The sequence below is a fragment of the Podarcis filfolensis genome (genome assembly GCF_964270895.1).
Source record: "Podarcis filfolensis genome assembly, chromosome: 3".
NCBI lineage: Eukaryota > Metazoa > Chordata > Lepidosauria > Squamata > Lacertidae > Podarcis > Podarcis filfolensis.
Window position 1 is genome coordinate 84250784 of NC_139606.1, and position 14173 is coordinate 84264956.

A 14173-nucleotide genomic window follows, 5' to 3' on the forward strand; every position below is an offset into this window, starting at 1 on the left:
TTATTCTTCTTTTTCTTATGTATTTTTCTATGTTTCTTTTATTGTATTTCTTTCTTTTTATATGATCTTTTAAATTTATGTTTTTGTAAAACTCCAATAAATATCTTTTAAAAAAGGGGGGGAAGGGACCCCGAGCCGGATTTGTGCGGCGCCTTTAACTCCTCCGCCCTTGCCCCGCCCGCCCAGGCTCAATCTGAGCCTCCTCCGCCGCCGCGTGCACATCCTGCCAGGCCAAACCCCACCTTCCCCGCGCGGAGCCTGGAGGGTGGCTGCCGAGCTCCGACCGTGCCTGGCCGATGAGCAAGTAGCAGGGCGTGGGGAGGTGCCCGCCTGCCCGAGGAGGGAGCGGACCAGAAGCGGAACTCCGGCCTGGCAGAAGTAAGTGGCTCTGGGCGCTGGAGATTTCCTGCAATCCGATTAGGAGTTGCTAATTCCAGCCCCTCCCGCTGCTGGCAGCAGGGCCTCGGGACCCCCCCGGCGCCGCCACCAGCGCTGCCCCGAACTTTCCGGCACCAGGCCAGGTAAGCGACTGGCCGGGGGGAGAATTTGGCGTCTCCATTACTTGCAAGAACTTGGAGGAAGCCAGGGAGATCTTACTTGCTTTTTAGTCCAGGGGGACGAGGGGTTTTGGGGGGGCTCCCTTTCTGTCCTTAGTTAAGGGTCGAAGAATGTCTAGGGGAGCAGCGACCTTCTCTTAAATGCTGTCTGGGGTGGGGGGGATACTCGATCTATCTCAAATCTCCGATCCAGCATTTTATACCTTGTATGTATGGCTGGAAGCAGATCTGGGTGGGCGCCAACTTATGTGTAACGCTCTGCACGGCCTGGGCTGGGCCAAGCCAGAAGGAACAACCAGGATCAGCCTGGGACTCTGGAAGGGGAAGGCGCACTTCTTGGAGGATCCCTTTAAAGCCACTGGCTAAACTCCCTGGGGATGCCCTCCCTACACCCCTTGCGGAGCCATGCACTTCTCCAGCAAGCTTGTGCAGTGAAATGCCGGGTCTAGAGAGAATGATCAAACGCTGCTTATCTCCTATCTGATTTTCCCCCTGGTGTACCTTCTTTTTTGGGAATGAAGCCAAGCAACGGGAGGTGGCTTGGGAAGAGCATCCTGTCTGCACCGACATATTACTGAGCAATTGGGAGAATGAGCCTGTGCTTTGTAGCACAAAGCAGAATTATTAGCATTCTGGGCTTAGTAGCTGGGTTCGTATTCAGGACAGGGTCATAGCAGGGATAGTTAATGTTGTGCCTCCCATATGTTGTTGGACTGCAACTCCTAAAACCCCTGACCAGTGCCCATGTTGGTTGGGGCTGATGGGAGTCCAACATCATCTGGAAGTAGGGCCGACCCAAGGTATTTTGGCTCCTGAAGCTAGCCAGAAAATGGCACCCCACTCCCTGCCAGGGAAGAAGGGGTGTGTGAAGATCTACATCAGGAGCAAAGGGAGGAGTAAATATCTACATTGGGACCTGCTGTTCCTGTGGATTTGCCACCCAAGGCAGTTGCTTCACCTTGCCTCATGAATGGACTGGCCCTGTCTGGAAGATGTCATGTCAAGACGCCTCCTTGTTAGTTCCTTGCTGTTTTTAATTAATGTTGTCTGTGCACTTCAGGAGGTGAAGCACTGCTGAGGTCTCTCTGGGACCCCCTCTCTATATTGCACATAAGATCACCCACATTTTTCATCTGTATTGGTGATAAAAACATAAAAAGAGCCCTCGTGGATTAATACCAAAGGTCCGTCTGATCCACCATCCCGTTCTCACAGCGGCCAACCAGATGCCTGCGGGAAGCCCCTAAACTAGTATTTGAAGCACTAAACTAGTATTTGGAGACCTAAAAGTTTAATGAAGTTAATAGCTCTTGCTTTGTTTACTTACTTCTACAAGCAGAGAGCCTTTCACTTCTAAAGCCAAGCACTAGCCTCTAATCTGGCCAGTTTAAGATGTCCTAATAGCCACTGTTGACTTATGTCATAGTTATGTCCTATATAAACAACTAAATACGTGCTTGAAGTATCAGTGGAAAAATCTCACTCTACTCCCTGGACTGTGCATCTAGGCATCCAAAACTGGCCACTTTTTATGGACTTGGAGGCAGTGGTTGATGACTAATAGTTTCTCTTTGGTAGATAGAGCCCAAGGCCAGGGTCCTCCCCTCCACTGTTGTGTAGGAGCACACACAGGATGGCCATGCTAAATTGTAGTCTGTTTTCTTCTTACAGTCAATACGGATTCCCAGTATCTGTTGGATTTCCAATGAGTTGTGCTGCTGACTCCTTCAGCCTGACCCAGCTAAACTAGTGTCTTCCTGCCATACTTCTCAGGGCTGGAGTATAGGACTACAGTTCCCAACAGCCCCAGACATGTTGGGAGTTGCAGTCCAAGAACATCTACATGTCACCATATTTGTTCCCCCCATGGCCTCATGTAGTTGCTGCATTCTACTGTGTTCCTAATGGATGCTTTTGTTCTCATGCTGAGTGTTCTTTTTTTTTCATTCACTTTTGTGGCTCTGGAACATGAAGTACTATGGGATGGCTGGATGCAGCTCATGGCTGCTGTTTTGCTCTGCTGGATTTATTGTGGCAATCTGTAGCTTTTCCTTTTCACATATCTAGGAGGAATAAACATGGGGCTTACTTGCACTGATAAGGTACTTCCATAACATTAAAATGGAAGCCGCTGTGGATTTTCTTCCTGCAGTGTAAGCCAAGCTTCCTCCTGACTTGCCAGTGTAAATGACAGTCATACACACTAGTTCATTCAACTCACTTTTTGCTCTTTACCATGTTTGGACTAGGCTGCCACATTTTGATTTTTTAATTGTCATTCATCAAAAGTTTTGTTTCCCCCTGAATTTGTTTAATGATTTAAAAGGTTTGCAAAATACACTTTGGGAATTTGGAGGATAGAGGGGAACTGGGGAAGCCATCTTATGCTGAGTCAAACCATTGATCCGTCTAGTTCAGAATTGTCTACACTGACGTGCAGCACTTCTCCAGGATTTCATAACAAGGATATTCCCAGTCCTACTAGGGATGCTCGGGATTGTACCTGGGACCACCTGTTGATGCTCTGCCACTGAAACGTGGTTTGTTGTGTCATGGACACCAGCCAAACAGTGCTGTGCAGTCTGCTGATGCTGCAAAAGTGTTGAAATGGATTTTTCTGATCTTGGCACTGGAGAGAAAAATGAGTTTAATATAATGGAAGGAGTGTACTTGCAAAACAATCTGCTGCTGAAATGTTACGTCTGTATGCACCCCTGAAGTGTTGGGGTGGAGGGCAAACCTTATGTGAATGGTAGCTTTGATCAAGACCAGTCCTGTTTTGATTTAGCTGCAGTTATGGAGTCTTGATTTAAAGTGAAGCAATACACTCCAAGGAGCACTGGGTGGGTGCTTCATACCACCACCTTATTCCAGAGGTAGGCAATGTGGTGCCTTCTTCCAGAGGTTGTCCAGAGGTTACTAGACAACAACTCCCATCACCCCTGACCATTGACCATGCTGACTAGGGCCAACAGGAGTTGGATTCTCAACAGCACCTGAGGGCACCACGTTGCCTATCTCTGTCACTAGAAGATCTAATGCAGTCCAGTTACGTAATCTATATTATTTGCCAAGGAAGCACAAGCACCCAAACTAAGTTATGCAAATTATCTAACAGTCAATAGAAGTTTATTGTTCTAGCCAAAAGCTATGACAAACCTGCAGCATCAGTACCAGTAAAACAATACAGAGCATACGTCCATAATACGAGCCAGCACCCAGGATGTAAGAGAGAAGTTGCCGTAGACAACAAAGTTAAATCCAGCTTGATTTCAAATCAAACCTTTGAATCATCACAACAATTTATAGTGATTTTATCTAACTCCCCTTTCCTGTTTTTTGCTTGTTTGTTTGTTTTTTTATTTGCAGCCAGTGCATAGAGGGCCACTCTGTGTTTTACAAAGCTATTTTTGTTTCTCAAGGGAACCAGACCATTTCTGCCAGGGTGTACCTGCTTGCTTGTGTTCAGGGGTGCTAACTTGAATAAAATATGGGGGGCAGGTAAGTTCCGCCCCGCATAATCGATCACATGATGCAGCACACAAACACAATTTGAATGGCAATGCCCATCAACTGTGGGGGGGGGGCTCAGCCCCCTCAAATATTTTATTGGCGGGGTTGAAGCCCCCTTGGCCTCTAGGAGTTGGAGCCTATGCTTGTGTTTATGAAAATTAATAATATCTGCATATATTTCCAAATTTATTGTGCTTCTAGCATTCAGGTTTCCAATCTACTTGACTTTTCTCCTTTTATTGATTGGGGGGGGGCTGAGAGTTGGGCTGACTAAACCAGGCAAACTCAGCCCTCCAAATGTTTTGGGAGTACAACTCCCATGCTAACGGGAACAGTAGTCAGGGATGATGGGAATTGTAGTCCCAAAACATCTGGAGGGCCGATGCCTGGACTAAAAGCATGGTGGTAAATGGAACCTGACTGGACACCATCAGCACATTCCTGCTTTCCTCTGCAATCATGAGGGTTTTTTAAATAACAAGTGCTGTATTGTATGAGCTAGCTGATATCTACCACGTGTACTAAATCTGTATTGTCCATGTTATCCCCAGTTGTGTGGGGTGCTAGCAATCGGGACTGAGCCACTGGAATGGACTGCTTAACTATTGTTTTCACCCTTCCCCTTATTGGATGCTCTGGTGGCATTGTGACCGCCTTCTCCTTTGAGCGGTTCTGTGTAGAAGCCCTTGGCCAGGGTGTTCGTGCTGCAAAGGAGCTGGGAAAGCAGGAAGCAAAGTGCTTCTTGCACTGCAGCAGGCGCCTGGGATTAATCCCGGAGGGTGGCAGGGAGCCAAGGCCTTCCCAAATACAGCAGAATGGTGTAGTGACTGAAGAGCTGGAGGCCATCACTCTGCCTGAAAAAGTGCATTGTATTCTAGCAGTCAGTTGCTATGTCTTCAGTGCTAGATAATCTGGGAGCTGCCTGCTGACATTGCTGAAATAACTTGCAGATCACTGGATATAGCTTACAGCTGTTGATGTTTCTGTCTCAATTTTTAGGTGTAAGGACAGGCGGCATTTCTCTTGGGGAGGAGTGGGAGGCAGGCAGCTTCTGCATCTGCTTGGGCTGTTCTCTGTCACAGCTCCACACTCCCATCATTTTCTCCTTGGCCATCTCTAGCTCATGGACAAGATTTTGCCAAAAGCCAGCTCATGCAACTCAGCAAGTCCTCCAAGGGCTAAGAACTGTTTCTTGGACTGTACCACTTAGGCTGCAGGTGTGAGTCCTCCCTGCAGATATTAAAGGATGTAAGAAAGGAAGCTGTGCTGAGTGGCAGGCAGTGTTTCACCTTGAGGAACATCTTGAATATCCTTCCCTCCCTGGATTGACTCTAGACAGATTCTGCTTCCGATGAAGGTCTCGGTGTTTGGACTTGAATGTCATAAAGAGGCCCACAGCTCAGAAATCTGCAGCCTGATACAACCGTTCTCACAGATCAGAGTCCTGGTAGCTCGTCATTTTGGTCTGGCACAAGGGGAGAGGTAGAAAGCGAGGAACTGGGGACTTGTCCCTGCTGCCAGTGCTGCAGAGGAACGCTGCCTCTGGGAAACTGCGCAGGACTCTCTCTGCACTAGGAATTCAGAAGTACCATTTTTAGTTTGCATGTACAGCAGCAGGAAATTGAAGTAGCAGGAAATGTTTTCTTTCTGCAAAATCAAATGATTGTGCCAGCTATGTGAAACCCATTTCAAAGCTGCATGGTCGAGAGAGTGTGCTGAAAGGCTGAAGGGAGCGGCAGGGAGAAGAGGGTATCCCTTTCCATTTTGCAAATGTTTAGAAGCTGATTAAGCACTGGCTGATCTGATTGGCAGAGTGCCTGGTTTGGGGGAATATGGGAGACTGGGAAAGTGACTGAATTAAACAATCCAAAATAGTAGCTGTATGCTAGGACTTCAGAAAAGCAGGAAGGCCTTTTCTGGTTATAGTCTATAGACTATAGCACTTGGTCTCTTGCGGGCAGTGGGGGGAAGTGTGACTTTGGGTTGTTGTTTTTACAGAGGATGGGGGTTTGCTTGTGGGGCCACTTTAAACCTTCTTAATCAGAACTCTGATCATCCAGACAAGGCAGTATTTTGGAAACTTGGGGACTTAAAGGAAAAACATAGAATTGGCTGTTTGTTTAGTAAAACTGGGCATCAAATGATGGGTTGGATTTGGGATCCTGCCCTTGTGGGTGCCTGCCCCTTGGTCTCCAACCCCTGTCCAGACAGTGCCTTGGGAATGAGACCAGTGAGTGTGTACAAGATGCACGAAGGAGGAGAGCGGTAGCCCTAAAGCAGGCATAGGCAAACTCGGCCCTCCAGATGTTTTGGGACTACAACCCCCATCACCCCTGACCACTGGTCCAGTTAGCTAGGGATGATGGGAGTTGTAGTCCCAAAACATCTGGAGGGCCGAATTTGCCTATGCCTGCCCTAAAGCATCTCCTGTCATCTTCTGCCTCCTTGCGCTGACTTAAGAAGCAAACATATGCTGAAAGATGCATTGCATCCAAGGGGAAAAGCCATAGCTCAGTGGCGGAGTGCACACTTTGTGCGCAAAAGGTCCCAGCATCTACAGGCAGAGCTAGGAAAGGCACAGTCACTGCTGGATGAACTAAGGATGTGATTTGTTATAAAAGCAGCTTCCTGTGATCCACATTGCCTCTTCCTATGATTTTCCTGGATGTGGGGCAAAAGACCAGCACACAGGCCTCCAGGTTCACCCCTAGTGGCTCCACTACATGTAGAACCCCATGGCACCTGCCAGTGTAGCCAAAGCCAGGCATCATTTGTGGTAATGGCAATAGGCAGCTGGCTGACATTTTGTTAGGTTACTTATACTTCCGTGAGAAAATGAGGAAAGACACATTCTCATAATACAGGAATTGATAGTGGAAAATGTAAAACACGAGAAGTTACATATATGGGTCTCTTACCTTACCGCCATGTTTGCAGACAAACTTTTTGTTGGTGAAACACTCGTGCCTTACAGCAATAATAGCTACTGAGTTGTGCTCTGGGAACCAACAGAAGCTAACTGTGCTAATGTGCAATTAAAATGTGCTACCTGCATCTATAAATACTGCCAGCAATTGGTTGCTGATATGATACCAGTGTTTCTAAGTACTGGCAGCAATATAACTGGGAGTGGCTCTGTAAGGAAGGTGAGCAGCTGTTTCAGCAGTCTGCCATTATAGCACCTGAAAAGTCTTATTTGTCATAAAATCAAAACAATTTGCACTATCTGTACAGAATTTGACCCGCAAGAGGGAAAAATCTGACCAAATGGCAAGAAGCTCGTGAGGAATGGCTGTGTTATAACTGTTTAAATATTAAACCTAGCATTCATTATTTCTTTTAAGTTCGTGAGATGTTGAAGTTTGTTTAAAGATTGGATAAATATTCCAGAGCTATTTTTGTATAACTTTGCATTAGAGTTCATCCTGGAGAAATATCCTCCCTATTTAGCCGTTCTGATACACAACTGCATAATACATTCTTAAATTAAGACAGTTTACTCCTCCTCTGCTAATAGGCTTTTGTACAGTTGAGGTTTTTCTGTCTTTCTAGAGAAATGACATTTTTGCCTACCCAGAGAATGGCATTTATTTATGAAGCTTTATTATTTATGTTTCACCTGTTTAATGGAATATTGACCTAGAGACTAACAATAAACAGAAAATAAATCAAAATATAAATGAAGACATATTGAAAATGCATATTGAAAATGCACATACCTAATAAATAAACAGCAGAAAAAACACAGCAGTAATATATGCAACCACTCAGATAAAAGCAGCCAACTGATAGACTGAAATACAACTGAAAAGAAAAGGTTTTTGACTCCCAGACAAATGCCAAGAGTGGGGACTCCAGTGACGTGAGTGTGGCCATGAAAAAGCTCATTTCTTGTCTATATATTGTGTCAAAAATTCAAGGCTATTGTGGAAATAAATTATGGATCCCATTTTAAAGGAATCATTCAACTAAAAGGGGTGCAATTTGTGTCTTGTTGGCCAGATTGACACTTGTGTTTTCATGTGCTGCAACATGCTACAAGTGCACTATACACTAGGGTAAGTGTTAGTGCATGGAGGCTAAGTCATAAGCAAGCACAATATTATGAGATAGAAGGTGTTTTCCTGCTTGTGTGGCAGTGAGCTAAGGCCAGGTGTCGTAACTTAATGCTTCCAAGCTTTTTAATGCGTGAGTGAATTTGTATACACCTTAACTTTTATCTTAAAAAAAGAGGTGGGTGCTTTTTGTTTTGTTTTTGTTCCTTCATACTTAACAAGTATACAGGGCTGGAGCTAGTCTACTTTGACTTGCACTGCTGCATAATGTGTCTCTCCCTTCTCCCCCACCCTTTCCAAGCCACTACTTTTTGTCAGCTAATAGCACAGGGTTTCCCTCCTACATATTGTTCTCAAATAGTTTCCTGTGTGCTGGCTGTCGCAGTTGCTTAAGATAACTTCAGCCATCCGTTCTTATATGGGGCTGCCCACGGGGCCATGGAATGACAGGGAGGGGAGGCTGGCTCTGTCACAGGATTGTTCCAGGATCCTTTCCTGAATTTTCAGTTTTAAAAGTGTCTGCCTGCTCCTTTCACTTTAGATTGTGGTTTCTGTAAAGTTTACAGAAATGTAAAGGGGAAACATGCAGCGTTCTATCCAAAAGAGCTCAATAAGAAGAAAGCTTGCATTTTCAATGTTATGACCCACAAATGCAGCCTAGTAGCGTAACAACAAGCATGTGGCGCTTGATTTTAATAAAATCAAAACAGAACACAAATGTATTATTACAGTTGTTTCATAGATTAAGGGTTTCATCCCATACTTATGCCCGCTGAGGGGACCTGGGAAGTGGCTTAAGTACCATATTGGGAGGTGATCCAGTCACAAGCTTCCCATCTCATGTGCCTCAGTTCTCCTATGTGCCAGACTTGGTCCTGTGGCTGAGGACCGGCATTAGGGACACCCTGTATCTGAGGGGGACACACACATCCATGTCATAATTGTCTAAGTGTGCTTTCTGTTAGCAGACTGACTTCTTTAGAATAATGAAACCACAGATCAGGAAACGGTTGCTATGATGAATATGAATGTGCCTGGTGATTCCGTTTCACTTCGCCCTGCCCAGTGAGTCAGAGAAAGAGAGAGAGAATGACTGGTCTGGTCTGCATGGAAATATGCATACCTTGTGGGGTGAGAAGTTGTGTGAACTTGTTTTTTGTGACTTTTACCCTGATGTAAACTAGTTTTCTCTCTCATGATAGCTGCCATCAAGTCCCAACAGTATGCTAGAGGCAGTTAAACCTTGGTAAGATATTTGCTGACATATATTGCCCCAAAGCATAGTTCTGAGGTAAATTTGACTTTTGTCTTTCAGAACAAGCAGCCTAGAGGGGTATGTAGAATGCTTGAACTCAGCTGGGAGTAACTCTGTGACAAATGTTGTTTTTGAGTGTGGAAAGTTCTGGTTTGTGAAGGGTGGATTTGTTTGTCTTCCCATATAGGAAACTATGTGTGTCAAATGCATGTACATCGAGGATCTATTTCACTATGTGAATGGAAGGCGGAGCCGGTGGTGGATTCCTGTAGCATGTAGATGTACAGATATATGTGCACACAGTGAAATGGGCACATCTTCATGTGGGTTGCAAAATACTGTAATTTCCACACAGGCAGTAGTGAAGCTCTACCATTTACACAGGGACCCTGTGGCCTTCCCAATGATCTTGTACTCCAGCTCCAATCACACCTGACAATTGGTTATGCTGGCTGAGGCTGATTGATCTTTTTGCATTAGAAGAAAAAGCGTTTTTAAAAAATACATTGTCCCGGAATGCTAGCTGAATAATGATGACAGCATCACCTGGAAAAAATACAGCAACTATGCCACTATCAATGATAATGCTCCCAGTTGCTGGACATCGCAAGGGGGAGAGCGCAGTTAGACAGGTCCTGCTTGTTAGCATCGCATAGCTGTTTCTCACCACAAGAACACAGTGCTGGGGTGGGTGGGCCACTGGCCTGATCCAGCAGGACTCTACTGTGAACCGCCCTGACACCTCCAGGTATAGGGCAGTATATAAATTCAAATAATAATAATAATACGTTAAGTGCAATATTTCTCAAACTTGGGTCCTCTGCTGTTGTTGGACTACAACTCCCATCGTCCCTAGCAAGCCAGGACCAGTAGTCAGCAACGGTGGGAGTTGTAGTCCAACAACAGCTGGGGACCCAAGTTTGAGAAACACTGGTTAAGTGGGATTTTGTCACTCGAGTATCTGTTACATTTTCTTTCTTTCTTTCTTTCTTTCTTTCTTTCTTTCTTTCTTTCTTTCTTTCTTTCTCCTAGGGTGTCTTAATCTTCTAAAGTCTGCCAAAAAAAACCCAAACTGAAACATAACCCAGGAAATTTGGAAGTCAGGATGATGTAAATATTTTCATGCATATACAAACACATCTGTTTTGCATGGTATTTCACTAACACCTGGTTACCAAAGAGTGCTTGCATTTCTCAGTGGTCTTTTCAGGCTTCTGAGTTAGATGTCTGAGTGTGGGGTGGCTGGTGGCACTCTCCCCAAAACGCTCATCCTGTCAGATGAGCTCTATTTGCTTCTTTGATTTTCTTATTCCTGCCAGAGCTGGGGCTTCTGGGATTTCTTTTCGCTGGGTCTGCAGGCATTATTGTCTCTCGCCTACAGCTGTGCACAGCTAGAAGCCATCTTCTTGTGGGCTGCCCAGAATGTCCTAACCTGATCTGTGCTCAGTAAAGGGTGTCCCCCAGGCTATAGTGAGATCCATTTGCTGTGTTGCATGGCCTGCAAGCCAGTGTGGCGCATTTGCCTTCGCATGTGTGGAGGAGCCCAGGTGCAAATCACAACTTGGCCTCCAAGCTGACAGAAGGCATGAAACTGGATGACCTATTTCTTGGGTTGTTGTGAAGGAATAATGAGAGGACTCTCTCTGTGTGTGATCCTGAGCTCCTTGTGGAAACAGTGGGGCATATAAATGGCTGGGAGTATCTTTGACAAATGCACCCAACTACATAGTTCAACCTACGGACAAATATTGTTCACAAGAGCATGAAGGCTTATTCAGTCAAAGCATTGCCCCCTGTAGTCTGGAAGAATATCTCCGATTTGGTGATTTGCCCTCCCCAGTATGCAGAACAAAATGGAGAATCCCCCCCCCCAGAAGACAGTACTACTGTTTTGGTTTTTCCTGATTAGCCATGGGGATTAGGACTGTTTTAAACTGTTTTTCAGTCTTTGGCTTGTTTTTTTTCAAACTATATCTTATAAATAGATATTGCACTTCCTTGTTTTACCTGACAGGCAAGACAGGAATTTTAAAATGTATAATCATAAAAACATAGATGCACATGCTGGATACCCTTAATCAGCTTCAGTAATCTGTGTCTCATCTCACAATGGATTTTTATTTTGGATTTTAGGAGTGTTGCTGAGGTATCCGTTGCCCGCACCCTGCTTGCTGTGCCATGATGCCTTTTGGAGGAATGGCTGCCAAACTAGAATGGAACCGTTTGCGGGCTGAGGGTGTGGGCCAGCACAACAATGCTGTTAAGTTCCTCGGCCAAGATTATGAGACCCTGAAGCAGCAATGTCTGGAGAGCGGCACCTTGTTTGAGGACCCCCAGTTTCCTGCCATACCCTCAGTCCTTGGATTCAAGGAGCTGGGGCCAAATTCTTCCAAAACCCGTGGAGTTCGCTGGATGCGTCCTTCGGTGAGTACCTGGCCGTCTGCTTGAAGGGACCCTCGGAGGACCACTTTGACCTGCTGTTCTGCATTCTGTTAGCAGCTTTTATTAAAAGCGTCTTTGTTCATGGATCCAACTGTAGCATTTATTATCATTATTATTTGCTTCTGGTGGCCTCTTTCCATCTTCTAATTAGTCCCGCTTTTCTCATTTGGACCTCTTGCTTTGCCCCTTCAATAAATTTTAGTTGACTCTGGGATCCAGCCCAACTTCAAATGCATCTGAGCTTGCAGAAGATCGTCTAGTCTGCAAAAGGGGTGGAGAAATGCCAGACAACCAATTTCCGCACTTGAATATTCACTACAATAGAACTCTCTTGAGTTCCCAGCAGCTTTCTGTGTATCGATGGCACAAGCCCATGTTTTGGAGCCATTATTTAGTTGAATAGGGTTGTCCATTTTGCTTCAAGGTTTGGGGTATGTAGCAACATTTATATGCAAAGCCTCCCTCTAAGCTTTGGTATGGCCTGGTTCTTGGTGAGGAAAAAGTAGACCATAATAGGGCATAGGAAGAAATCATTTGATACAAGCATATGAGATCTGCACATGCTGGTGCGGACCAAATCATAGATGATGATATCCAGTCTGCTGTGGACTCACAGCCTTAAACAAGCTGCTCTCTCACATTCTCCATCTATTATAAGGTGACAAAAATGCTGGCCTGCATACTGTATTTTTTTATGTATAAGATGCCCCCACATATAAGACAACTCCTAATTTTGGGAACCCAAAATTTAGAAATTGGGTCAGACCCACGAGAGCCAGAGCCCAAAACCCTGCCCAGACCATCTGCGCCAGAGTCGGAGCTTAAAGCCGAGTCCAGGCAGCCTGCACTCAATCCTGAACCCCTGTACATTCACCATCTGGGTATAAGACAGCCCCCAATTTTTGACTAAAAGTTTTAAGCAAAAAACATTGTCTTATACATGGAAAAATACGGTATTTATTGTAAACTTGGTACACTCCTTATGTTGATAGACTATTGTTTCCATCATCTCTGACCATTGGTCATGCTGGCTGGAACTGATGGGAATTGTAACATCTGGAGGGCCACAGGTTAGCCAGCTATCTCTCCCCCTCTCCCCAACCCCAAATGGATAGATGGGAGTGTATTCAACTAAGTTTTTCAGAGTACAAATTAATGAACATGATTATGTTGGGTCCATTGATTTCAGTGGGTCTACCCTGAGTAAAACTTGTTTGAGATTATAGGTGGTATTCAACAAGAAGAAAACATTGTCTGCTTATATTAATCTTTTTAAGACAATCAATCCTGACTTAAACATGTATATTAATATAAGCTATTCACATGTCTACTTTTTCACATGTAGAAAAAGCAATGAGATATTCAGGGTGGGTGGTGGGTGATTATGCTTCCAGCCTTGAAGTATAAACCTCTTTGCAGCCATAAGGTTTTGCAGGTTCTGCTTCCGCTGCCTATCTGTAATTCCCACACCACAGAAATATAATTTACAAATGTGCGAACACCTGCAAATATCAAGGATTTTCCTGAAACTAAAGTTAAAACTAACGATTTCTGGTCAGAAAATAGGGCACCACAAAACACAGTCATAGTGTATGGCTCAAAAATGTATTATCAGCATTAGATTACCAGCATCTGCCTGAACTGGCCACCTGTGCTTTAAATGGTCTGGGCGATAGCAGCTGCCTGGCTCAACTGAACTCTGATGCCAACCATTCATTACTGTACTTCAGTGCCAAACTGAACCAGGAGATGTTCCAACATAGAGTCTCCCTTTAAGGCCAGAAGCTTTCACAAGTAACAGAATACTTCATTGAATGTGTTAGATTTAGTTTCTAGATTCTGCTGGTTTTTGTTTTTGTAAAAACACTCTCCTTTTTTGTTATGGCACTTCAACTTTTTATGTAAAGCACTGCAAAAATAGGTCCTCAACAAAGAACTTGTGCAATGTATTCATTTCTCACATGCACAGTGAAATAAAGGAAAAGAAAGTTGCAAGAATCCTAAGATTTGTGTGTGTGTTCTTAAACTCTCCAGAATACATTTAGACCAACCAAGAAACCAGAGCAGGGAGGTCAGAGAGAGCAGGAGATATTAAAAAGAAGAGCAGCACTGAAGTGGGAGAAAGGAACACTATATGGTTCTGAGCCATAACAGTCTTTGCCTGTCTCCGTTTAAGGATGTTGCATTCATGTTGTGTATTCAGTGCTCCCACTATGTGTGTATGAGTATTCTGAAGAACCCAGCCACAGTTTATATTCCATTTTTCTTTCCTCTTTGCAGGAAATTGTGGATGACCCCCAGTTTATCGTTGGAGGTGCTACAAGGACAGATATCTGCCAGGGGGCTCTGGG

The 14173-nt window shown here is 44.7% G+C and overlaps 1 protein-coding gene across 5 annotated transcripts in view; it reads left to right on the forward strand.

Moving 5' to 3' along the window:
- Positions 1–228: 228 nt before the first annotated feature.
- Positions 229–14173, forward strand: part of CAPN11 (calpain 11) — a 32907-nt gene continuing 18962 nt past the window's right edge. The window contains exons 1-6 of one of the 5 annotated variants that reach the window (XM_083606201.1): positions 264–599; positions 8073–8128; positions 9328–9371; positions 10413–10490; positions 11514–11804; positions 14103–14172. In XM_083606201.1, coding sequence (XP_083462327.1) covers positions 11559–11804; positions 14103–14172 — 316 coding nt within the window. In that variant the 5' untranslated portion in view covers positions 264–599; positions 8073–8128; positions 9328–9371; positions 10413–10490; positions 11514–11558. Of the gene's footprint in view, positions 600–8072; positions 8129–9327; positions 9372–10412; positions 10491–11513; positions 11805–14102; position 14173 lie in introns of all 5 variants that reach the window. The other 4 variants (XM_083606200.1, XM_083606198.1, XM_083606197.1 and 1 more) reach the window with 4 other exon arrangements.